The sequence below is a fragment of the Mastigoproctus giganteus genome, chromosome 13, assembly GCF_048544385.1.
Source record: "Mastigoproctus giganteus isolate SK-2022 chromosome 13, ASM4854438v1, whole genome shotgun sequence".
Taxonomy (NCBI): domain Eukaryota; kingdom Metazoa; phylum Arthropoda; class Arachnida; order Uropygi; family Thelyphonidae; genus Mastigoproctus; species Mastigoproctus giganteus.
The window spans coordinates 137024128-137050871 of NC_143587.1; the positions used below are offsets into that span (position 1 = coordinate 137024128).

General features: G+C 37.8%; 1 protein-coding gene across 1 annotated transcript in view; it reads left to right on the top strand.

The window, feature by feature from the left end:
- Positions 1 to 26744, top strand: part of RnpS1 (RNA-binding protein S1) — a 119264-nt gene that overhangs the window by 47926 nt on the left and 44594 nt on the right. The window contains exons 4-5 of the mRNA XM_090387005.1: positions 12758 to 12970; positions 24353 to 24594. Of these exons, the coding sequence (XP_090243131.1) occupies positions 12758 to 12970; positions 24353 to 24594 (455 nt within the window). The remainder of the gene's footprint in view (positions 1 to 12757; positions 12971 to 24352; positions 24595 to 26744) is intronic.

Consider the following 26744-nt stretch of genomic DNA (forward strand, 5'->3'; position numbering starts at 1 on the left):
CTTCCACTCCATCTGGTGTGTCAGCCTCATGTTGTTGAAGACGCATACTCAGTTCCTCCAATTCCTCCCTCGAAAGTGGCTCACCATGACTCTCCGGCAACTGGTCGACATCATCAGCATCAACTTTGTCAATGCCAACTTCCTTAGCCATGCGAAAAACATCTTTAGCCACTTGCCAAACTGGCTCAATCCTTACAAAATCAATCACTGCTTTGGGCCACAATTTACGCCTAGACACCATTCATGCAGGACTGTGGCACTTCCTCCAGTCAGAATCAATGTTTGTGATGGCATTCAGAATGTTATACGACTTCCAGTAGTCCCTCACAGTTATATCAGACTGCACTGCCTCAACAATCCCTTTGAAAGTCGTACGCAAATAATACACCTTAAAGGTCGCAATTACACCCTGGTCCATTGGTTGCAAAAGTGAAGTTGTGTTGGGAGGCAAATACAACCTCAACTTCCAAATGATCATTGTGGATTTCTTGGAGATTGGCCGAGTGTCCAGCACCAGCATGACTTTGGGAGTCAAGCCATTTGCTGCACAAAACTGAGCAACCTCTGGACAAAGGTAATTTTTAGCGAATGGTACACCTCGTACCATTCGCTAAAAATTGTCTGAGTCACCTACACCTTTTTTTTAGAGCGCCAAAACACAGAAAGTCGTGTCTTCACCATGCCTTTCATTACACGAGGCATCTATGAATGGTACACCAACATTGGTCTGAGTTTAAATGTTCCAGATGCATTGCCACCCAGAAGCAATGTCAACCGATCTTTTGCAACCTTGAAACCAGGGGAAGACCTCTCCTCACAGGCAACGTACATCCTACTTGCCAATTTTTTCCAATAAAGTCCCGTTTCATCCACATTAAAAACTAAATCAGGGTGGTAGCTGCCTTCGATTATTAAACGTTTAAATTCGGAAGGATACTCTTCTGCCACTGCAATGTCAGCACTAGCAGCCTCACCAGACACTTTCACATTGTGAATTTTAGAATGGTTTTTAAACCGATGAAACCACAGTTTGCTGGCCATAAATGTTTCAGTGCTACTAGACTCCTCACATATTTCATGAAATAACAACTTCGCCTTGTTGAGAATTACCCCTGTGTAACAGGGAACGTTATTTTGGTTCATATTGTCAACCCACAACACTAACAATTTCTCCATTGTCTCACTGCGTGAATAAGTTGTTCTGGAGGATGACACACTTGTTATCCCTGTGTGTGTGCGCTTTATTTTATCAACATTGTTGATACAATAGAAGGTGCTAACGCCTTACGCACACATCTGACCAACACTCACTAGACTCCATGCGGTGAATCACACCCATTTTCTCCTTAATTGTTAGTGTTTGACTCTTTTTGCCCCCCCCCCCACCCCAAGCACAGACACTGCCATATGCTTAGAGCTCATGGATACATAAAAATTATTATTATTATTATTATTAATGAGAAATAGCACTATAATAACACTGTGTAACCCATTAACAATTGAGGGAAAATTCACAACAAAACCAACATGGTGCACTGAACATAAACAACTCTAGGCTTCGCTATCATTCCACCCACAATGCAGCAAAAAAACAAAAGAAATGCCTAGTGCGTTGTTTGGACTCACAGGCGTTGCTGTGATGTGTTACTGAGTTGCGATTTTTTTTTTTTTTTGTTATTTTCAATTTTTTCAGGTAATATTTTGGAACAGTCATTAATGTTAAACGTCGTAAAACAGGACCTACCTGTATTAGAATAAAATTCTGTTTTCTTGAAAAAGATACCATAACAGGATTATCCTGTAAATGATAAAGGATTAACCATTTTTCCCTTAAATAATCTTATTAGAGAAACCAGAAAAGGTATCACTTAAGATATATGAATGAGATGAAATTGTTCGAATACCATTTGTTTTTCGTTCAATAATTCTCATGCAGTGTACTTATTTCACTTTGATTTTAAGTCTGGTAAATAGAAATCTGAAGGGCAGTCAATGTCACAGAACGTAAAAATTAGTATCACTTGATAAACAGCAGCTGTGCATGTGTGTTTATTCATTTATGAAATTATAGATGAGGAATAAGCTAATTTGTTCCTCAAAGGTTGCATTCTCAAACTTTGTGTGATTTATAAATTGATTCTGCGTAGAGATTTCATTTTGACACCACACATCATTTTATACATCAAGGCAATAATCTATCTAATGTGCCACTTTCTCATTTTTTTGTCTCTGGTATTAATTATCATAAATCCTCCTTTTATAGTAAAAAATAAGATAAAATAAAAATTAAAATACTTTGTAAAAACCTGGGAATTTCAAAACCTTGTGGTGTTTACATGTTGGGTATCTGTGAGGTAAGAATTCTATAATATTCTTTGGTGGTGGGGGAATGAGTTAATATATTGGTATGATTTTAAATTTGATTCCAATTCCAAATTTGTCAGTGTTTCTGTTGGAGGTGGGGAAGGTATGGAACCAGTACTGGTATCCATCTGACTTTTCCTTGATGGGGCTTATGATGAATCACCAAAACATGCTTTTATTTATATATATACAAGGGCTGTTCAATAACAATTAATCATAAGTTTTCATAAACAACCAAGCTGCATCACATAGCGATTGTGCAGTTAACTTGGGCACATGGCGTGACCTTGGCAGTTGGTCAAGTTTATGCTTATTCAGTTTCACCTGTATAACAATGGACTTGACATACGAAGAACAGTGTGCTGCTCTCGAATTTTTTGTTTGTCTCAAGAAAACAATTGAAGTGAATGAACTGTTAAAAGAGGCTTATGGTGAATCTACGCTTCCATACAGCACAGCTGGTTTAGAATGTTTATAATTTGTAAAATAATAAGAGGAGTTTACCTCAATATGGTACGTAGAACACTTCCGTATGATACTCTCCAGAAATTAAAACGAAAAAATCGAAAACTTACATTAGAGTAAAAAATAAATAATTAAAAACCAATTTAACACAATTCTGTCCCATATGTTAAACAGTGGCACAAACAGCTTAATAGATTCTTTAAAGATACCGAATTTAAAATTGTGGCCAGGCCAATACGAAAATTATACACTATACTGAACAATCACTCAGTTCTTTCCGCGTTCGCAACACAAATTAATGATCTGGTATACATTTCTTGCGGTGATTGCGACTCGTCTTACCAAGGTTCGACATGATTTTCTCTGAATATTCGTGTAAATCAACATGAAGCCTCAGTTCGTGCTTCTCATTCAGCGGCGTCAGAATTAGCCTTTCATGCCATTAATGAAAAACATACTTTTTTATTTAACGAGGCCAAAATACTCAATGTTCAACGTAATTATACGTGACTATTGATTGCAGAAACTGTAGAAATTAAATTACACAAGAATTCTGTTAATGTTCGGCGGCCATATTTGATCTCCAATGCGTGGACCTTTACGTGCATGCGTGAAGACAAATAATCACTATTTAAGTTTCAGGTTCAACCCTATTCGGTAATTTTCATTCCTGTGATCACGACATGCGGTCGAAAAGCGTTGCCAGCTTCAGGAAGGAAAATCGTTTTGAATATTTTCGTTAGATTCTTTTTAATATTTGTGTTAAATTGGTTTTTAATTATTTATTTTTTACTCTAATGTAAGTTTTCGATTTTTTCGTTTTAATTTCTGGAGAGTATCATGCGGAAGTGTTCTACGTAATATATTGAGGTAAACTCCTCTTATTATTTTACAAATATTAATATCAACATAGAACGTATTGAGTATTATAGCTCTGATTCATACTATAGAATGTTTATAAAGGTGGATGTGATTCAATCACAAAAATTGGCAGTCTTGGAGCTCCAACCACTGTTGTCATCACAGAAACCATAAACACTGCTTCTGTAATCATGAGAGAAGATTATTGTATAGCAGTAAAGCAGCTGGCAGAGATGCTGAGCATATCGGTAGGAGGCACGCATGATATTCTCCATGACCATTAGCATGTGACACGTTTGTGCATGCTAGGTTTCAGGACTACTCACACCTGAGCAACAGCAAGTTGGCACGAAGGCATGTCAGGAGCTGAAATAGACGGTTACCAAAGCTGGTGAGGTTCTGCACAGGGTAATAATGGTGGGTGAGACATGGTTTCATCATTTTGACCAAAGAGTGAGCAGCAAAGCTGTTTGGAAGTCGTCTACATCATCATCAACACTGAAAAAAGCAAAAGGTGTGGTTTCGGCAGAAAAGCTTATGGTCATCTTTTCTTTTGCATTCAAGGAATGATTTACCAGCATGTTGTGCCACGTCATACTACTGTTACAGGACCTTACTACAGAATTGTACTGCACGCTTGTGGGATCACATTCATTGCAACTGCACACAAGTGGGTGGGTGCTGCATCACAATAGGCGCCTCCGTAGCCAGGTGGGAAGGAGCAGCAGTGCACAGCATACGCTTCTTGATTAGACCGGGGTTCGAGCCCGTCACCACCAAACATGGAGGATGTGGAAAGGTCAGGGAATGACCACCGCATATCTCGGAGCAATATGGCCTTAGTTGCTAATGCTCCTAAAAACTAAAATAACAGCTGCATCACAATAATGTGAGACTTCACATTGCCCATACTGTCATTGAGTTCTTAGCTAGCATTAATGCCAAATGTGTTCCTCTTCTGCACTATAACCCTGACCTTGATTTTTAATTACCAAAGTTAAAGAAGGAGCTGTAAGGAAAATGTTTCCAGTCAGAAGAAGTTGTAAAGACATCGGAGGTGATTCTCAGATGCATGTCTAAAAATGGCTTCCACCATGTGTTTGAAGAATGGCAGAAATGTTGGAGTAAGTGCATTTCATCTGGTGGGGGACTACTTTGAAAAGGACCATCAAATATTGATGATTAATAAAGGTATATTGATGTTGTAAAAAAAAATATGATCACTCTTTATCGAACAGTTGTCATATATTTCTGTTGGTGGGGAGCTGTGTGGAATTGCATTTGGTCTTAAAAGCTTGTCAGAGGCCAAAAAGCAAATATCAAAAAGTTAGTTTTGATTAAGTAATGCCCAAACTTCCATTACTATATAAAGATTTTGAAATTTTACAAAAAAAAAAAAAAAAATAATAATAATAATTAAATAAATAAATTTCTGGTGTATTTCAAGGAAATCTGATGGCTCAAAAGATCTTTCTAAAGGAGCCAAATATAAACTTTTCTGATAATCTGCCCACTTTGAACCGTGTTGTTACATGCAGACTGATGGACGGACATAGTGATGAAAATAGGTACTCTACCCATTTGTGAATGCACCTAAAAATGGTTTGTCGGAACCTGAACTATTTCATATAATTGATTTTTTGAACTATTGAATAGCAAATTAAGTATATCAACCAGCTCTTACTTAATATCTTAAAAAATCATTCCATGTATAGGTCTTTTGTGTTAAGTGTATAACATAATGATCCGTATAAAAATACACAGTTGTAGCCAACTTGCAAAAGTATTAAACTTAATTATAGGCATGTAAATATTTATGCTGTGTATGTGATAACAAGACCTTTTCAAATGATTAGATATAAATCATTTGAATATATGATATTAAAAAGATCATAATAAATAAAATATTTAATTATTATTTATTAACTTAAATTGTTACATAAACAGTTCACAATTTTAGATGTCCTGTATACAGCTCACAGGGCAGAGGGTTACGTTGTAGAACGCTACGTTCGACTGTACAAAAAACAAAGTACAGTCGAACTTGGTTATAATGAGCATCAAGAGACCGACAAAATTTCCTCTTTATAACCAGTGGTGAGCTGTGAATATTTTAACAATGGGCTTGCATTTTGCTGACTTCCTGATGTGAAATATCCTTGGGGATTCATGCTGAGTAAATCTGATCAGTTATGGAAGTGACATCATCCACAGCTTCCACCAGAGGCGCTTCCCATGTTCACACTAGTCTGCGCTGAGCACTCACTAGTAGTGCGATTAGAGATCGTGATGCATTTTTTGTGACCGGTATGATATCTCGAGTCAGCCTGGTCATCATGCATCTCCCCCTTTGCGATGGTACCTGGATATGATAGTGTCTCGAGTTCTAACCTTTTAGAATTTTTGAATAGTATGACGCCAATCATACTTCCTGAAGTAAGTATGACTGCAACATGCATACTGCAGTAAGTATGATTGCAACAATACAAATATTTGTTAACAATTTATTTTTTCGTCTCACATTTTCGTAACATTCCATTGTTAAGTGCCCCAAACAGCTGCATATGTCATTTCAACTACAAGATTGGTACTTCAATTGATGCTGCTTTCTAGAGACATTTAGATATGTTGAAATCGCAAGTATACATCTCTTACTTTAGTTATCATAATTCTATTGTATCTTGTCTTCTAGAAAGTATGAAAATTTGCGAATGTTCAATAAAATATTTACAATACAAAAGCTCTTTTATTTCGTAATCAAAATACCTAAAAGAAATGCGAAGGGTTCGCATAAAACTATCTACCGCTTAGCACATGCACCACTTTTTTATTTGTCTTTTTTTTTTTTTTCCCAACCAGGGAAATATAATGGATACATTTTTTTATTGGTAAAATTTTAATATTGCAAATAAAAAATAGCACAAAATATTTCCCATATCACAAAACATTCTACAATATAAAAGCAAATATTACATAAAAAACAAACTCTTCTAGAAAAGGTACACAAAAATCGCAGATTACATGAAAAAAATTATTATACAAATATTGAAGAAAAATTTATTCTAAAAATTGCCATATAAAATTTACTTTATTAATATTTGTTGTTGATCTTCTGCTTTGCTCAATATCTGAACGATAATTACAGAGGAATGATTTGACATAACGATCCGGATCAAATTGAAGCAACGGTTTTCCATTTAGATGTATGGTCATCATAATCTGCAATGTGTTTAATTGTCACAATATTATTCATTATGCTGAAAGCTCACTCTGCTTCAGCACTGCTAATCGGAATGGTTTCAAAGATATTTCTGGCTTTCTTAATTGAAAAGGGAATTTCACTGGATTTTAAAGGTAAACTGTCTTCGACAAATTCTCTAAAATCATTAATTTTTATTTCATATGCCACAGAGACGAAAGGTTCTTTGAATTCCTCATCATCAATAGTATCATTATTTTCTTTATTTAATTTAAAATTACTCTGTTGCATTAATAACTTGTCATGAGGTAATTTTTTAAACGTGTTCTTACTTTCGATTTTGATTCCTTCAAATTCTTTCAACTTCAACATGCTCTCAATTTTAGCTTCAGAATTTTTAAAATTAGCAATAGCATTGATAGTTAGAATAATTAATTTTCTGCTTTTAGAATAGTGATGCTGCGACTTTGTAAATCTTCTGAAAGGTAAGAGAGCTCCTGCAGGATGTCGATCATTAGTGCTAAATCGTTAAGAAATTCCATATTGAAAAGTCGGTTTAATAATCCAGAATATTTAACTTTCTGGTTTAAAATGTTTGTACAAAGCGGGATAATTCCTCCATCCCTCAATTGCCGTCCGCAAGCTACAAGGTGCCCATCGTGGCCCGAACACATGACCGATCTTTATAGTTTCCACATCAAGTTCTTTAGCAATAATCCTTAATTCGCACTGGTTTTTTGGAGATTGGTGACATAAATGCATACAATTTTTTTTTTTTATTATTGCCTGTTTGCAGGGCCAGATTTAAACATCATGTGACCCTAAACTATAACAGGTACAAGGCCCTTCTCTCTTACAGTTCACCTGTGACAATATTAATAAAGGATTTTTTTAAGATGGAGTGAGGCCCCTTGTAATGCGAGGCTCTAAGCTGTAGCTTGTTTAGCTTATATGTAAATCCGCCCCTGCCCGTATGCCATTATATTTTGGAACATTTCCTTCACAGTGAAAGCCTCGACGCGGGTTCCAATCCACCAACATTTCATCTTCGGAAAGTTTACTTAATATCTTAGTTGCCTCATTCCCCCCCCCCCTAACATCATTACTGTCACTAGTTCTTTGAATACTTTGCAGAATATCAGATATTCAGCTACTGTGACCATGTAAACATGGACAGGAAAAATATACTGAAACGCATGGATCACTCACTTCTCCATAAAACATGTGACTTCTTGTCGGAGTAAAGCAGAACCACAACACAGGTTGACCAGAGGCTATTATCCATGTCGGGAATCTTCTTAATCCTCTGACTGGATATGGAAAGCATATTAACAGCACGACTTCTCAGAATGTGGCTCCATAGGTTTTACTGACACCGCTAATGTGGAACAGTAATCCCTTTTACCCTTAATTCATGCTGTCTAATTACCTAAATTGCCTAAAAGCCAGAGGTTAGAACAATGCATACAAAGTTGTCTCTCGTAATCCATTCGTTCTATGGAAACTATTTTAAATGTAATTACCAAGGGGAATTCAAAACAATTCGCTATATAGAAGTTCGTTGAACAGAGGTCCGACTGTAATTAACTCAAAAATGAACCAATTTTAAAATATATAACTGTTCGATTGTGCCATTGAAATGCTGGGGCTGGGTTCCCACTCGCCCCACCGTAGTTTCTGCTCTGGATACTCAGTAATTGAATTCAGGATTTCATTTGTAAAATAAATGATCATTTCAAAAAAGGGGTTCCAAATTTAAAAAAAAAAATAACAATAGGCTCTCGCGAACCCACTATAGCTCACCACTGGTTATAACCATTACTCACTATATCAGTGATAGCGGAGATGGGGAAACTCCTGGGGCTGTTCATTTCATATCATCACTGATATGAAATGAACACTTCATATCAGTGATGAGTTAAATCTACCTCCTATTTTTTTTAAATTCTCAATAACGTGATAAAAAGATAGGTTCGTAAGCAGTACTTTGCATTTGTCAATGTTAAACTTCAGTTGCCACTTTTCAGCCCATCTACACAAGTTTTCTAGATTCTGTTGCAGTAGCACAACTTCTGTAGATGTCTTTGTCACTGAAATCTTCCTGTCCTGGTTTCTGCCCAAACATGACCAATCAATTCATTTGCCATTGTTGGATCTGAAGATAGAGATTCTCCACCAATTTTTGCATAAATGATGTTATGTCGGTTTTTAAATCGATCCAGCCAACCGTTGTTACACACAAAATCGTCACGTCCAAATTGTTTAGCAAATTTTTCCTCTTGTGCCTTCAATATCGGACTGTCTATTGAAAATCCAGCACTTCTTTGTGTGATGAACCATTGAAGCAATGCTTCCTCAATGTTTGTAACCTCGCTCTTTCTAAAAATTTTTTTGGTTATATTCTTTTCCAGTGCTGATAGGTAAACATCTTTATTCTTCCACACTGTCGATACACTTCAACATTTTTTGCACCACGTTCTAACTCATGAATAATTTCCACTTTTTCACGAATCGAGAGACACTTTCTTTTGTTAGTAGACATGTTTCCGAAGGAAGGGCTCATTTCTAACTGATTTTACTTTAAAATGATAGTGATCTGCATATAAAGTTCTTAGAAGTCCCATTTCCAAAATTCTTAGAAATCCCGAAATAAATTTATGGTTCAGTGAATACAAGACAATCTGTAAATAGGGTAATGCGACAAGCGGAATGCCAATGCAGTATTATATAGCTCCCGTCCCAGAGAACAAGGTCACAAACCAGCCGTTAATCTGATGCAGGTGGTTATAAAGCTAAGTTGCCCTTTTCATTTTTGTTTATTCCAAGAATTCGTTTTTTCCGACTACCCTTGCAATTAAGAATGTTTGCATAGTTACCCAAATTTGTTTCATATATCCGTGTAGCATGCTCGTTATAACAGTGAGCGAATTTATGGGAATACACATAAATTAAAATCATTATGGCTTTTTGCTCGTTACTGCCGTGATCTCATTATTTCCATACTCGTCATAACCAAGTTCGACTGTATATAGTAAAAAGTAATTTAAGGCTAGAGCCACGGTTACAAAAGAAGTTAACTTACATACAAGTTAGTGCAATAGCATCATTTCTGTACAAAGCCAACTACTTAAGTAGTTACGAATTGGCATCATTTAAGTATATATCTCATATTGTGAATACCTTCAAGAGTTACCATGATATTGCACTACCTCGAATAAATAATGTTTCACCATAGGATAAGTAACAATAGTCTTCTCCTATGGTGAAGCAGTACTTATTCGAGTTAGTGCAATATCGTGGTAACTCGTGAAGGTATTCACAATATGAGATATACTTAAATGATGCCAATTTGTAACTACTTAAGTAGTAGATTACGTACAGAAATGATGCTATTGCACGAACTTGTACGTAAGTATATAGCAACTTAGAACTAAATACAGTAGAAGCCCTCTTAACCTTAATCTACTTAACCTTTTCACCAGATTAACCTCTTCCCTCTTTAAAACATAATACAGTCAATCCTCGTATAGTACGATAGTTGTGTTCCTAGAAATCCTCGTGCAATATAAATAACAGGCCCTATGGAAAAAATAGGGTTAGGTGCCGACCACCCAAGATTGAACACACATTTGTAACCAAAACATTACCAAACACAATAAATAATCGTAATAAAATACGTATTTTATTACGTAATAAAATATTGCTAATGCTTTTGCTTCTATCTTAAGCAAACTTGTTTTTTTGTTTGATTTTCTATCCAAACAGATGACAGCCGTTCCATCTCTTCCAATTTTTTGTGTCTTGATCTAATGGATTTTAATTACACTTTGAGTTGTTCCTGCTATGAAAGTTGTTTTTATTTTCTCTGCATTCTTTCTAATTTTCGGTGTTGCCTCATTTAGGCCAGTAGCACGTGCAGTATCACATGGTCTTAATTTCGCTCAGTGTTTGAAAATTTCATATTTTTTCTCTATCAACAGAGGCGGACTGGCCATAAGCCTTACCGGGGAAACCTCGGTGGGCCGGAGGCCAGAAGAGGATAGAGGCCGATGTGATTTTGGCCATAAACGCTTGTATGAGACTGCTACAGATTTTCCTGGGTAAGAATTTTTGATCCAGTCGCCTCTATTTATCGATATTGCTTTTCTTTTTCTCTCTGAATCTGTAGTGTCTTCACCAGGACGCTTGCTGTTCACACCTTTTAAGTATTTTACTCATTTTTAGGGAATAAAACACAACTACAAAATGAGGAGGCACGCTTGATACACATAAACAAAGCTGCTCGCATGTAGCAACTGAATAAACAACACCGTAAAGGTAGAGACACACTAACACCTCACTAGCTCACATTTTACTAAAGCCATAAAACAATAAAAACTATTCCCAGCTGCGTTTCTGCTAGTGGAATCTGTTATAAACTGGTAGTAAACTCGATATAAAAAACATAAATACATTTTCAGAATCTTCTCTTCATTGCTATCGTGTTGCGTTCAGTTGGGGTGATTCCGCATTTGGCTGCCATTTATTGTAAACACAAAGGCGAATCATGCATAAACGAATTCGGTTCGTGTTATATACGATATTGTTCCCCTATTTGTAAATCATGTATGATCGAATTCGTGTAGTGTAAACACGTGTTATACAAGAACTGACTGTATCTGATATTCACAGCACGCTGCAGTGTGCCTGTATACTTGCAACTAGTATATTACATCTTGCCCATCTGTTCAATTATGTGCTTCCTGAGCATTCAGTTGTGCATTTGTTCCAAACTGTCTTTGCACAAGTAAAATTATTTGTTATTGCAATTACAGTATGTAATTTAATTAATATTATGTAAATTAAGCAAATATGGGTGAGAAAAGAAAGAGAATTGTTGCTTTGGTGGAAACTAATTTGGATGCTCCAGAAAGACTTATCTTTCTTTAGCAAGTGTTGGATGGTTTGGAAATTAGAATGTCATGGTTATTCGTGTATTTGGTATTAGTATTTCTGACCAGCTCTGCTGCTCAGAAATTTACAGATTTAAAATCACTTATCAACAGGAAAAAATCAATTGGATAACAGTTCTATAATATAGATTAAATAGGTCATCTACAAAATTGATGGCAAGAAAGAAAGTGAAGCTTGCTGCACTAGGGACCACTTCTGCATTGGCGTTTCTTCCCATCCTAGATGGTCACTTAGTGCAGTTATGCTTGAAGCACTTCCAATGGGTTGGGCTGGATAGATTTTGCCTTTCCCTTGTGGTAGTCATATATGGGACAGTGTCATTTGCCTCACTGTTTTCCTCAGGAGACTTTTACTGACTTAACTGGACCTTTTGCCTAAGGCCTGAACATGAGTGACCATATCCTCATCACTTCTGTTCTATGCTTTCATTGATTATGGAGGTGGACCTGTTCAGCTTCAGCTTGCATCCAGTGGTGGATGTTAGTTATTAGACAAGGCACCATTTCCACCATCAGCATTTGCTTCAACCTTGCTTGGAGAGGTAGGTCCAGTCAAGTGACTTTTGTGATTCTGCTTCTTGCCAGGGCAGGACTTGAGCTTGGGTCTGCCGGTTGGGAGGGTTAACGTCATAACCACTGGGTTGTCACACCCCTTTTATTATTATTATTTATTTATTTATTGTGTTTTTTATTATTTTTTTTTATATAGTGTTGTATAAGCTTTATTTCCTTGCACTGTCTGCAAAAAGCATAAAATAATTTCCCAAAATTGAGATCTCATTTTGTTTTTGGCTTGCATTTCTGCACTGTTTTAATCAGGTTTTACTGTGTTATATTCTGGTAAGTTGTGCAGAGCATCCATTATTATTGTATTATTATGATCAAAGTCATACATAAATATCTCTTCATGCTTTAGCTCATCTGGAAGTCGCTCTAGTTCTTCATCAAGTAGCAGTAGCAGTAGTTCAAGCAGTGGAAGCTCATCATCAAGTAGCAAAAGTTCTAGTAAAAGCTCTTCACGTTCTCGCTCTCGTAGTTCAAGATCATCATTATCCTCTTCTTCATCATCAGCATCTCCTCGTCGTACAGCTTCATCATCAACTAGGAATAAGAAAAGAAAAGTTTCAAGGTAAAACATGCTTCCATTTAACCTACTAATATTAATTTATTTTTTGATGAGTCAGATTTTTGAATTCATTCTGAAAAAATTTGATTTGTTGTTTAAGTTAAATTTAATTATCTATGAGATCAAAATAAATAACTTTGTAGAGTATACATTTGATAAGCATGTAATTTACAGTGATGGATGTAGTCTTTATGGCTGCATGTGACTACATGGTGCACAAGTTCCCATTGAAAATGATGTTCTGTTAAATGCTAAAGTAGCACAAATTGCATCAATTGACAGTGCATCATTTTCCAATTTGAAATTTTTTTTGTGGATAAGTTTCCAGTACTTTTTTATGTTGTTAAAAATAAAGAAATAGATGAAGCAGTAGTTGTTTTACAGCATTTGTTCTATCAGTTTCAGTGTGAGGAAACTAATGTGCAGTGGTCCCTGGTTGAACACTGACAAGTGCACAAGGAAATTTGAAATATAACAAATTATCCCAAGTCATGTTTACATTTTAATAATTCCTCGTAGCAATGCTCAGTGTTTGAAAGTATTCAGCCAGGTTAGAAAAATTAATACTGAGGTCAGATCTTCTCTTTCTGGTGAAGCTCTGGAAATGCTTATGACAGCCAAGTAGACAGTAGGTACATTGTTATGAATGAAACTTTGACTTGAAATTTCTGAAGTGAGCAGAGTCTGCAACAGTATCTTCCTTGAAGCATTCAAAATCAGTTGATGTTTAATATAATATCCAAACAGAAATCTACAGACAGAAAAATGTTAGATAAGCTAATATTTAAAATCATAGTGTTTGGTAAATGATCCTATGGCTGTATTTTAATATAAAATGTGTATTTTGCCAGTGAAATTTCATGGCAAGTGCAGTGTGGATTTTTAGTAAACCTTCTTTTTCCAGAAAATATCCTATTTTTTTAATGTGAGCTAAGGGCTTACCAATCTGATTTGATACTATGACACAGTAACAAAGGAACTGGAACCAGTAAATCAGATTGTCTTATAATGGGGGATTTTAACTTCCCAGATATTGACTGGAACTTGTGGGTTGTTCACTCACACACTAGCAAGACTTTTGTGAATTTATTAGATGATTGTTTTCTACTGCAGCATGTTGGAGAAGCAACCAGAAAGAGTAATACTCTTAATCTGATTATCAACATTGATTATGATGCATTAAGAATCTGCAGATAAAGGAACCACTGGGTGGCAGTGAACACAGTGTGCTGAAGTAGGATTTATTCAAAGAGGTAACTACCATCAGGGGTAAAGGGAAGGGTTTTTGCTTTCGTAAAGGTGATTACGGTGGTCTGAGACATATTTAAATTCTATACGGTGGGACCAACTGATGATGTTACCAACAGCAAATTCAAAATGGGAAGCATTCAAAGAATTAATCTTGGAAGCTACTAGGCTTTTCATACCAACAAAGAAATATTGTTCAAGATTTAGGCCTAAATGGATGTCAGATGAACTGTGTGAATTAGACATGTGACAGAGAAGAAAAATGCATGGGATACATATAAATTTACATGTGACACAGAAGCCTATGATAGATATAAGCTGGTCTTTAACCAAGTTACAAAGGAAATTAGGGAGGCGAAGGCAGATTACAAGAAATCTTGAAAACCAATTGGTGGTAGTGATCACAGTGTACTGATGTGGGATTTACTTAAAAATTTAACTACTGTTGAGGATAAAGGAATGGGTTTTTCCTGTTTTTTCTTGGCCGATGCTGTATAAGCTTGCTTTCTTGCATCATATGCCTCTACTAATGCTAATAACACTTTCAAAGCCTGTAATGTTTGGAGGCTGTTTGCTTAGGCAATTGACTACAGTGGTCTCAGACTGTTTTTAAATTCTATACAGTGGGATCAACTGAAACTGTTACCAACAGCAAATTCAAAATGGAAAGCATTCAAAGAAGTAATCTTGGAAGCTACTACCTTTTTTGTTATAACCAAGAAAGATTGTTCAAGGTTTAGGCCTAAATGGATGTCAGATGAACTAATGAGACTTGTGGCAGAGAAGAAAAATGCATCGGATGCATACAAATTATCAGGCCACTCAGAAGCCTATGGTAGATATAAGCTGGTCTGTAATCAAGTCACAAATGGGATTAGGCAAGCAAAGGCACATTATGAGAAATCTTTGGCAATGGATGCTAAGAAAAACAACAAAACTTCTTTACTTACGTAAACTCTAGAAAGAAGGAAGGGGATGAATCATATTGGCCTACTTGATATCAGTGGTTTGACTGTTGATGATCCTGTTCAGGTAGCTAACAAACTGAATGAGTATTTTGCATCTACATTCACACATGAGGAATCTGTAGGGAAGTGAAGGACAGAAGGTTATCAAACTCTAACAGAGAGCTAAATGATTTTGTAATAACTGAAAGCAAAGTGGAGGAAAAATTGTTGAAGTTAAACATAAGAAAGGCACCTTGGGGGTGGATGGGATCTATATAGTTATATTAAAGGAGACAGCAAAGGAAGTAAGCAAACGCTTAGCGATAATTATGAGAGCATCATGAGTCAGGGGATGTCCTCATGGACTAGAGATGTGCAAATTATCCCCAATTCACAAAAGGTGAGATGAATAATTAGACTTGTTGGTTTAATTTGTTCCAGGGAAAATAATAGCGTCACTGGTTAAAGAGGCAATGAAGAATCATCTTGACAAGCCTTGTCTGACCAGTTTGATTGGATACTACGATGTGGTCACAAAAGAACTGGATGCAAAAAATAATTTTGATACTGTTGTACATAGAAGACAACTTATGAGATGCAACAGGGATTACCTTTATTTTTTGCTTTAGGATGGCTTCTTTCGACCAACTCTTCTAGTCCAATGCATTAACGATTAATTTGTAACAACGATGTGATATTTATAAAATTATTAGGGAAACATCTTCCCCACTGTGAGAACAGCAGTGGACCAACCCCATGGTATCACTATTGGATGTCTAACTCAACTCTGGGCTCCAAATGCTACTCCCTGCCAGTAAGGAAAACATCATGTCCAAACATTAAAACTAAATTTAAAATTTAAATTTAAATTTTTTAAAAAAAATTGTGTAAAAAAAAAAGCTTAATGCATATAGAGTAATATTGCTCTAAATGTACAAATTGGAGGAGTATGGCATTGAGGACAAGTTGCTACAATGGATAAAAGGGTGGTTGAGTGGGAGAAGACAGAGTGGTAATCAGTGGACACTGCTCTTTATAAACTAATGTTATTAGTGGAGCACCCCAGGTTTTGGTGTTGGGCCCATTGTTGTTTTGTATTTTATTAATGTTTGCAGGTGATACAAAGGTTGGCAGGCTTGTTAATGACAGTAAGCTACTGCAAAAGGAATTAAAAGCTGGACAGATGAGCTGCGAGGTGGCAACTGAAGTTTAACATTGACAAATGCAAAGTATTGCATGTGGGGTGTAGTAACCATAGAAAAATGTACTAACTGTGTGGTACTACACTAGGAATCCCAGATTTTAAAAACAAAAAAAAAACTGGAATGCTGTGAAATGCAGGTCTATTTATCTATATTTTAGGGGCAATGCTTTCAAGTGCAATACTTTTGATAGACTTTTTAAGCAAGTGTACATGCATCAAGTAAATATACATATAATGAAATAACTATTCTAAAAAGGAACAAGACAATTCATATATGAAAAATTAACAAAAAGAATATTAAATATAAACAAGAAAAATATTAAAAAATTCAGAACCACTCATGTTTTTTATTAATCCCTTCCTCATCCTTCGCAGTCCATACTCTATAATCACTAATTTGTACAACTTCTTCTTTCCCTCCTTGTGATTGATGGATGACATGTTGCTATATGTGTGTTTTCACTTTCATCACTTCTGATATATTTATTCAAAGAATGAACTTTTTCTTAAAGCTTTGAATATAACATAAAAAAATTCTGAACATGGTACGCCCTTATAGTGGGTTTTAATAATCAAAATTGATTTAACTGTGTCCAGCTGAAGGCAGTTTTTCTCATCAGTCCATAATGAATGCATTCTACTGAGGCATTTGATCCTGGTAGAGTAAGACAAAAACCCACAAGTAACTTTATTTCGTTACAGGTTATTTGTTCCTTCTGAAAATGAGCAAATACTTCTTTCCATCTGTCTGCAGTCTTACAATTAGTATTATTCCATTCAGTCAGTTTATTTTCTGTTGAATACAATTTGACATTACTGTAGTCATCAAAGAGACATTCTTCATTTATACTGAGGTTAGTTAAGATAATCTTTATTTCCTCGGCACATTCTGTGAAATTTTCCCAACAAAAGGAATTCCTCAGTGAAATTCATTCCATTTTTAAATACATTAAACAAATGAACAGTCCTCCATTCTTGAATGTACTGAAGTGCATTTTTTTTGAATGATTCTTCAGTCACCTTCTTTATGAAGACTTTAAAGTTCAGTTTTCACATCACTGTATAAGAACATTTCATCTCGTTGAGATGAAATGAGGAAATCTATTTCTTTCTTAACATCCAAACCTGTCACCTCTTCACATTCATTCTGATGCTGAATAGCATCAGAATTGATGCTACTCAAATTGAGGAGAGACAGTTGTAGAACAGATGTGTGGCAGTTTGCCTTTAGGCAGCAGGCAGTTGATTGCTGGGACAAACTTTTGGAGTCAATGGATGGGTGAAATGGGAAGTGGAGTTTTTTAATGCCTCATTCAAAGCCTGTAATGTTTGCCGACTTTTTTTAGGCGACTGAGGTAGGCTATCAAGGTAAGGTCTGTTGCCATTTTTAACATTTCCCTGCTTTGTCCATGTAGGTAATACATATGTCATAGCTCCTCTGGACTTTTAATTGTTGGTTTTCAGTTTTAGAGTAGACATTAGCTTGCACATTAAGCTCTGAAATGTATTTTGACAGAGATTTGATCAAACACCTCAGTAGGTCACATCTACTGTGCTGTGTGGTTACAGGCTTTGTTATGGCATCAAAAACTTGTGCTTCAGAGATTAGGGTTTGTGAATCACTTTCATTTCTTATGGTGTTGTTTATCCTGCAACAATTTTAATGCAGCCTTGACAGTCGTTTTATGTGCATGTTGTTGTTATTATTTGATTTTTAAGCATTAGCAACTAAGGCCATATTGCTCCGGGATATGCGGTGGTCGTTCCCTTGATCTTTCCGCATCCTCCATATTTGGTGGTGATGGGCTCGAACCCCAGTCAAATCAAGAAGCGTGTGCTATGCACCCCTCGACGTGGTCACCTGTACGTGGTGAGGGGACCTCCCAGTGACGCTGCTGGACTTCCAGACTAGCATCACTGGGATCCAACGCCCACAGCCCAGGTTCCAGGCTTACATCAATGGAATCCGGTGTGTTTGCCGTGCGCTGCGACCCGTGGAAATTCGGAAAGGGGCATCCTGGTGGTTGAGGGGCCCAGCTTCAATACACCACTTTGGCCCCTGCTTCAAGACGGGTGGTCCTGGAAGGCCCGGCTAGGATCAATCGGCTAGTAGGCTCGCCTGCGAGGGTCAACCGTGTCAATGCCACGCCCCTACCCTCATGGTCCGAGGGACAGGATTCAGGCTGGCGGCGGTGCGGGTATAGTGTCTGGGTAGCCCTGGCGTCCCACTCCCGAGCGCATTTATTGCATGCCGGGTAGTGGGCGTCCCTTTGGTCTCCGTGGTGGGTGGGGAGCCCGGGCACTGAACAATATAAAAACCTCAATGAATCCTGATAAACTTATTTCTTCAGGGGCCCCAACCCGGTCCCTATCTGAAAACATAGACGGAGAGGCAGATAATATTATTGCGACAAAGAGGCAGCGAACTGAAACATCATCATCAGGGCCTGTCCCTAGATTTCTCATTATGCATTCCACCACTGAAAAACCGATTGGCAAAATGTCGCCCTTTTTTATTCAGAAAGGGTTAGACGGGTTAGCAGGTTCTCCCAAATCAGTTAAGAGGCTCCATTCTGGAGACCTCTTGATTGAAACAAAAAATGACAGGCAGTCTGAACATCTACTCCGAGTAACATCAATCGCAGGAATACCCATAACAGTGACACCACACAGAACACTAAATTCATCGAGAGGTGTCATTTCGGAGTGGGACCTTCTCGACATCACCGAGGAGGAAATCTGCTCCGAACTAAAACCACAGGGAGTTACTGCCGTCAAGAGAATCACTGCGCGAAGGGATGGGAAAATTGTTAAAACCAGGAGTGTTATCCTGACTTTTAACTCTCCCAAACCTCCTGATGAGATTAAAGCTGGATACATCAATTGTCCAGTACGTCCATACATTCCGAACCCTTTACGGTGTTTTAAATGTCAGAAGTATGGACATTCTCAAATGGCCTGCCGTGGAGTCCTTGCATGCGCCCGGTGTGGTGCAAAGGACCACGAAACAACAGCATGTTCAGCCACTAAACCCACCTGCATTAACTGTGAGGGAGAACATCCGGCCTATTCAAGGGCATGCCAGAGGTGGAAAGAAGAAAAAGAAATTCAACGGCTGAAGGCAGAGCTAAACATATCGTACCAGGAGGCAAGAAAAGCAGTGAAACCTCTTAACATCAAAAAACCTACCTACGCCCAGAAGGTAGCTGGGAGGTGTTCGATTGGGACTCAGACGGACATGTCCGTCCCCCCAAAAGAATTATTTACTCCCATTGCACGTTATCTTTTAAGCTCCCAAAAAACCTGCTCAGAAGGACCAATCAGCTGCCACTCCTATATCGGTACCTCCTAATGCTCCACAAGTAACAAAAGCAAAAGAAAAGAATAAGAAAGGGGAAGTAACACCTAGTACCCAGGAAAACATGGATGTCGAGCAGAAGGAGGTACATGATGAGTCAGTTTTGGAACTCTTCGCTGAGGAAGAAATGGACACAGGACAGCGTCCATACTTCCCCAGGAAAGATAAATCCAAGACTGACAAAATTAAGCCCTCAGCACCTCGGAAGCCGCCTGATGGACCCACCAAGTCCAAATAATGGCTAAATTCCTGCAGTGGAATTGTCGTGGATTCCGGCAAAATACTGACGACATCAAGGCACTCCTGCAAAAGCACAAACCAGTTTGCTTTTGCATACAGGAGACTTATTTAAAGGCAAATGATGACCCCACCATGCATAACATTACCATCATTCATAAGGATAGAATTGTGGATGGTCCTGCCCACGGAGGAGTCGCAATCCTCGTCGGCAACCAGATCCCATTTCAGCCTTTGCAGCTTACAACTAGCATTGAAGCTGTAGCCATTCGCCTTACAGTGGGGTTCTTATTAACTGTCTGCTCTGTTTATTTGCCACCTGGGATTGACATCCCCCAGAAAGACCTTGATGATCTTATCATGCAATTGCCTTCCCCTTGTTTAATTCTTGGGGATTTCAATGGACATAACACTCTGTGGGGTAGTGCTGACATCAATGGAAGGGGACGAGTCATAGAGCATATGCTCACTGACAGTGACCTCTCCCTCTTAAATGTGGGAACAAACACCTTCTTCCACATGCCTACCCGTACATTCTCTGCCATTGATCTTTCTATCTGCTCCCCTTCTCTCCTTCCTTCACTTGCTTGGGAGGTAGAGGAGAACCCATATGGAAGCGATCACTTCCCCGTGATAATCACCCTAACTAGTGGTAGACCGTGTCTTCCATTTAGTTTACCGTGGTGGAAGCTTGATCGGGCTGACTGGAATGCCTTTCAACATCTGGCAAATCTTGACATCGCCACAGTCAGTCAGGTGCCAATCAATGATGCAGTCGTGTACGTCACAGAAACAATTGTCCAAGCAGCTGCAATTGCAATCCCAAAATCATCTAGCCGGTTCCCACTATTTCCGAAACCTTGGTGGAATTCCGAATGCACAGCAGCAAAAAAAGCACAAAACAAAGCCTGGGGGATATTCCGCCGATATCCCACAACTGAAAATTTAATAACATTTAAACGTGCACGTGCGAAAGCGCGTTATGTACGACGTCAGAGCCAAAGGAAATCTTGGATTCGTTTTACATCTTCCATAACTCAGGCTGCTAGCTCAAAAGTAGTCTGGGATAAGATCCGGAAAATGAAGGGAAAATATCCACCATGCCCTTCTGTGATCCTCGAGCATAATGGATGTCCAATTGCAGATCGAACTGCAGTAGCAAATACTCTAGGGGAAACATTTGCAAAAAATATCTGCAATAACATCTTTTCCCGCAGAGTTTTTGGCCCTGAAAGAGAAAAATGAGAAAAACCCCCTGAACTTCTATTCAAAAGGGCTTGAATCGTATAACAAGCCCTTTTCACAGGAGGAGTTAAATGCTGCACTCTTTCTCACGCACGCAATGCTGTGGGGCCCGATGACATCCACTACGAAATGGTAAAACACCTCACACCACAATGTAAGGATCACCTTTTAATTCTGTTTAACAGAATTTTTCTTAATAAACAATTTCTGGATTCCTGGCGGAAAGCAATCGTTCTTGCCTTCCCAAAACCAGGAAAGGATCCTAGAAATCCAAGTAACTACCGTCCTATAGCTCTGACAAGCTGTTTGTGCAAGATCCTGGAAAGAATGGTAAATTCGCCTGGTATGGTATTTAGAAACAAATGGTCTGCTTTCCAGGACACAGTGCGGCTTCAGAAGAAATAGATCCACTCTGGATCATTTAATCCGATTGGAAACATCCATTCGTGATGCTTTTATTAAATCCGAGCATTTGGTAGCAGTTTTCTTTGATATTGAAAAAGCGTACGACACAGCCTGGCGATTTGGGATTTTAAAAGACCTCTATAACTTTGGTCTTAGAGGTAACCTTCCTCTTTTTATTAAAAACTTTCTTTCGAATCGCCAGTTTCAAGTCCGTTTAGGATCCACCCTCTCTCGAGTTTTCTCTCAGGAAGAGGGAGTCCCACAAGGATCCGTTCTAAGTGTCACGCTTTTCGCAATCAAAATAAACTCTATCGCAGAACAACTTCCACCCACTGTAAACAATGCCCTCTATGTTGATGACTTTGCTATATTTTGTCACTCATGCAATATGAGGGTCATTGAAAGGCAACTGCAGAAAACCATTGACCATCTTGCAGCTTGGTCTTTGGCTAATGGGTTCAGATTTTCATCACAGAAGACTGTTTGTGTACACTTCTGTCGCAAACGTAATCTTCATCCTGACCCAGAATTAAGGCTTGGGCAAAATAACATCCCAGTTGTAGCAGAATTCAAATTCCTTGGACTTATTTTCGACAAAAAGCTGACATTTTTACAACATATTCGTCAGCTGAGGACAAGATGTGTCAAAGGGCTTAACATCCTTCGTGCCCTTTCATCAACCTCATGGGGCGCAGATCGTACTACCCTTCTTCGTCTCTACCGGGCACTTGTCCGTTCCAAACTCGACTATGGGTCTCAGGTTTACGGTTCTGCTAGAGATAGTGCACTTTGGTGGTTAGATCCAATCCACCATCAAGCCATCCGGACAGCCACTGGAGCATTTCGCACATCTCCTGTCCAAAGCCTTTACGTTGAAGCAAATGAATCATCTCTGTCTCTTCGACGTAAGCAGTTGTCCTTACAGTACGCCTTTAAATTGAAATCCCTGCCCGATCATCCCACTTGGCCATCCGTTTTTGAGCCGCGCTGGGAAAACCTCTACAACTCCCGTCGGACTGCCAACAAACCTTTTGGTATTCGCATTCAAGGGCTGCTGAATGAGTTGAACTTGACGGTAGACAATGTTGCCCAATCACCAAGGCAATTCTTTCCACCCTGGCATGCTTATTTTCCACCATGTGACTTCTCCCTTAAGATCTGGGAGAAGGCTACTACACCGCCATCTGTCTACCAGCAACTCTTTGCATCACATAGACAGCAGTATTCTGACTTTCTGCCAGTCTATACAGACGGCTCAAAGTTAGAATGCTATGTGGGATATGCTGTCGTGTTCCCTAACAAAACTTTATCCAATAAGATCCCACAAGAAACTAGCATTTATACTGCAGAGTTGCGTGGAATAGAAACAGCCCTATATCACATTAAAAATAGCGACTACCAAAGGTATATGATTTATTGTGATTCCTTGAGCGTGTTACAGGCTCTAGTGTCGGTGAGGTTTAATCCTCATCCGATCCTGTCCAGGATCCGGCAGATTCTTCTTCCTCTCATGGAATTAGAATTTGATATTCGCTTTTGCTGGATCCCAAGCCACGTTGGGATCCGGGGAAATGAATTAGCTGATACCGCTGCAAAATCAGCCGTTTCCCTGGATAACCATTGCCTGTCAGTCCCCTATACAGACTACAGGCAAATAATACGCTCTAAATTGTATTCCCAATGGCAAGATTCTTGGCATGGACAGGTCACAAATAAACTACATCACATAAAGCCTGTGATTTCGCAATGGCAGTCCAGTCTACGCAGGGTTCGAAGAGAGGAAGTTGTTCTTGCTCGGCTCCGCATAGGTCATAGTCATCTAACACATTCCTATTTACTGAGGGCGGATGCCCACCTATGTGCGAGATATGTAACATTATTTTAACGGTCCATCACCTTTTCATAGAATGTCCTGTTTTTATAGAAGCACGACGCTTGTGTTTTACCGCTTTTAATAATCTGACTGAACCATTTACACTCAGTCAGATTTTAGGTGACAGAAACAACATGTCTGACGTTTTTAACTTTTTACACTCTATTAATTTTTATACAAAGGTCTAAGTTTTATATTTTTACTTTTATTTCTATCTTTGTTAGATAACAGTATTTGTTAGACGTGGTAGCCTAGGCTAACAAATTGTTTACTAGCTTTTAAACTTTGACTTGGCGCATTATGACCCTAGCTGCCAATGTGCCATTAAAAACTAAATCGCTCACTCACTCACTGTGCTATGCACTACTGCTCCTTCCCACCTGGCTATGGAGGCGACCTATTATATATATGCATGTTGATGCAGACATTACAAAACAGGAGTTAAGAGCTACATTTATTGATGATGCCAGAATACAAGTGGTGTGCATTCATCTAAAATTGTGTGCATCTAGCACAATGAAGAATAGTTTAACTTTTGTGTCAGCAAATGAAGAAACCTAAATCTTTATTGATTTACGTTTTTTCATTTGCCCTACAAACAAAGTAGTGTTCACTTTTAACAACATAAATCTTGTAACTGATGATTTCCAATGTAAAATTATTTTTACTTGTTTATTCAAAAATGTCATTTCACATATTTAGAACTGATATGTGAAATGACATATCACTTATTTGGCCACCAGTAGGCTTCTATTGTAACATTTCCCTTTGTGTTAATCATATTTATAATTGCTATTCAGTAAGCATATTGTTAATTCATGAAATAATTGTTCATTTTGTGTTTTGTTTCAATTTTACTAATTAATAGGAGCCCATCACCAAGAAGGAAAAGAAGGAGTCCTACACCTCGGCCTAGAAAAGTTCATGTTGGCAGGCTAACCAGGAATATAAGCAAGGATCACATAATTGAAATATTTAGTTTATATGGTTCAGTGAAGAATGTAGATTTGCCACCTGATCGTATTCATACTCACTTATCTAGAGGATTTGCTTATGTGGAATTTGAAAATGCTGATGACGCTGAAAAAGCTGTAAAGTATATGGATGGAGGCAAGTTGTTTTTTTTTTTTTTTTTGCGTTTTCTGATAAACACTTGTATTTATGATGGTGATGTGTTCTTAGAAAGCTATGATAAAAATCAAAATTATTTAAATCAAATGTATTTTTTCATTTCACATGTATTCTTGTGAGATACTATACATTTATAATTTAATGTGTTGTAAGTTAATTTTCACAATCTGCTTGTATTCAGCTAGCATAGTGTTGTGGTAGTAGCAGACCTTAAAGTGACATTCACTTTCAAGTCCATTAGCTGCAAGTAATGAAGTTGTATTTGCCTACAAAAACATAACTGAAACATTACCAGCTAAATTTTCTATATTATGTGGATGCTCAGATGCATTATTTATCACCATGGTTTGCAACCGGGGATACCTCGAGTGGTTAGGTTACCTCAGGCTTGCATTCAAAGTGGTGGATTTTTGTGTGCTTAAGTTTTTAGTAAAATATTTATTGTGAAATTTTATTGATTTTACCATGTATTTATATCTGATGCCCTAGAATTTATCATGCTTTGAGAAAATTAAATCAAAATCAAACTGTCCAGGCTATCATAGTGCCGAAGTGAATTGACATGATTTCTCCATAAATCACTTGTCAGTTCATGTATATTTTTGTGTAGTTTAGCCCTAAATGTAACTTCTAGTCGACAAAAGGATGTATGTGCTGTGGTTACAAAAATCTTTGTAACTAACATACGCTCTTGATGAATGGTAGCTATATTCCTTTCCAGAGGTAGCTACTTGTAATTAGTGTTCCACTGAAATACTCTTTTATTGCATTTCCAGCTGAGGGGAGAACTGAGTGTTTACAAAAATTACTAGGCAACTAAACACTGAATATATCGAAGTGAATGTGCAGCCAATTTTTAGCAATTTTCCACTCTTAGAAATAGATGTATAGTAAATATAAATATGAGTTGCAGAAATGCTTTATGTTGCAAGTTTGTGCTGGAGTGACATGTTTTTCTGCGTAGCTATTTTTAATTTTTATTTCACACCATCCAATCATGGATAAAATTGTAAGAGAAAATATGTGAAGACAAGTCGAGAATGCCTGTATGACAGACCAGTTGGCGAGTGTAATCATGACCATTCATGACCATTAAGTTCGTCTGTGAGCAAATCAGTTCCAGATAACAGCCAAAAAATAACGACGACATTATAAAATGAATATTTGAAATTTTGCTTCTATTATTATGATGAGCAGAATCAAATCCCTCTGTGTTTAATATGTGAACAGAAACTGAGCAATAACTGTATGAAACCCTCTCTGTTGATGAGACATTTTGAAAGAAATCATTGAAATTTGAACAGTAAGTCCATTGCTTATTTGGAAGAGAAAAACAAGTATTACATAAACAAGACTTCATTGGTGAAATCTATATTTGTGAGTGGTAAAAAAGAATTATTAGAAGTCTCACTGAAAGTTAGCTATTGCATTGCTTTTGTCAAGCAGGGGGCCCACACTATTGGTGAAAATTTTATAATGCCATGCACTACTGACCTGTGCAAGACAATATGCAGATTAAACGAATCATAAAAAATAAATGATCTCTTCCATTATGTAGTATGATTGATGTCTTTTGAAGTTATGATGGACATCATGGTGAGATCAAATCTTCTTTACAATTCAAGGGTACAACTCTAAAATGGTGTTCACAGGCAGGCCGCTAGATAGTACACCAGACAAAACCTATTGGTAACTCTCTGGGAGGCATCCGGATCACCAAGTGTAAATTATCGCTGCCTCTAATGTGCCAGATAGTGACTGGAGAGAGTCCGAGTAGTTTGTATGTGAGGGACATTGTCAAGGCCACGTTATGTCAGTGTGCTAGATATGCTCTTGTCATGTGTATGCCATATCCAAAATTTTCATTACTTCATACAGCATGTACAGCATGTCCTTCCCACTTTTTCTTACTACTGAATACATCGTGAATTAGCATTAGTAGAAGCATACGATGTAAGAAAGCAAGCTTATAGCATCAATTTTTTAGCATCTGCAAAAAAAAAAAAAACCCCTTCCTGTTTCTTCCATTCATTCACTCAAAAGTTTGTCCAGTTCACACTTGAATTTATTTAAGCTGTCAACTTTCACAACAACAGGTGGCACCTCTGTAGCCAGGTGGGCAGGAGCAG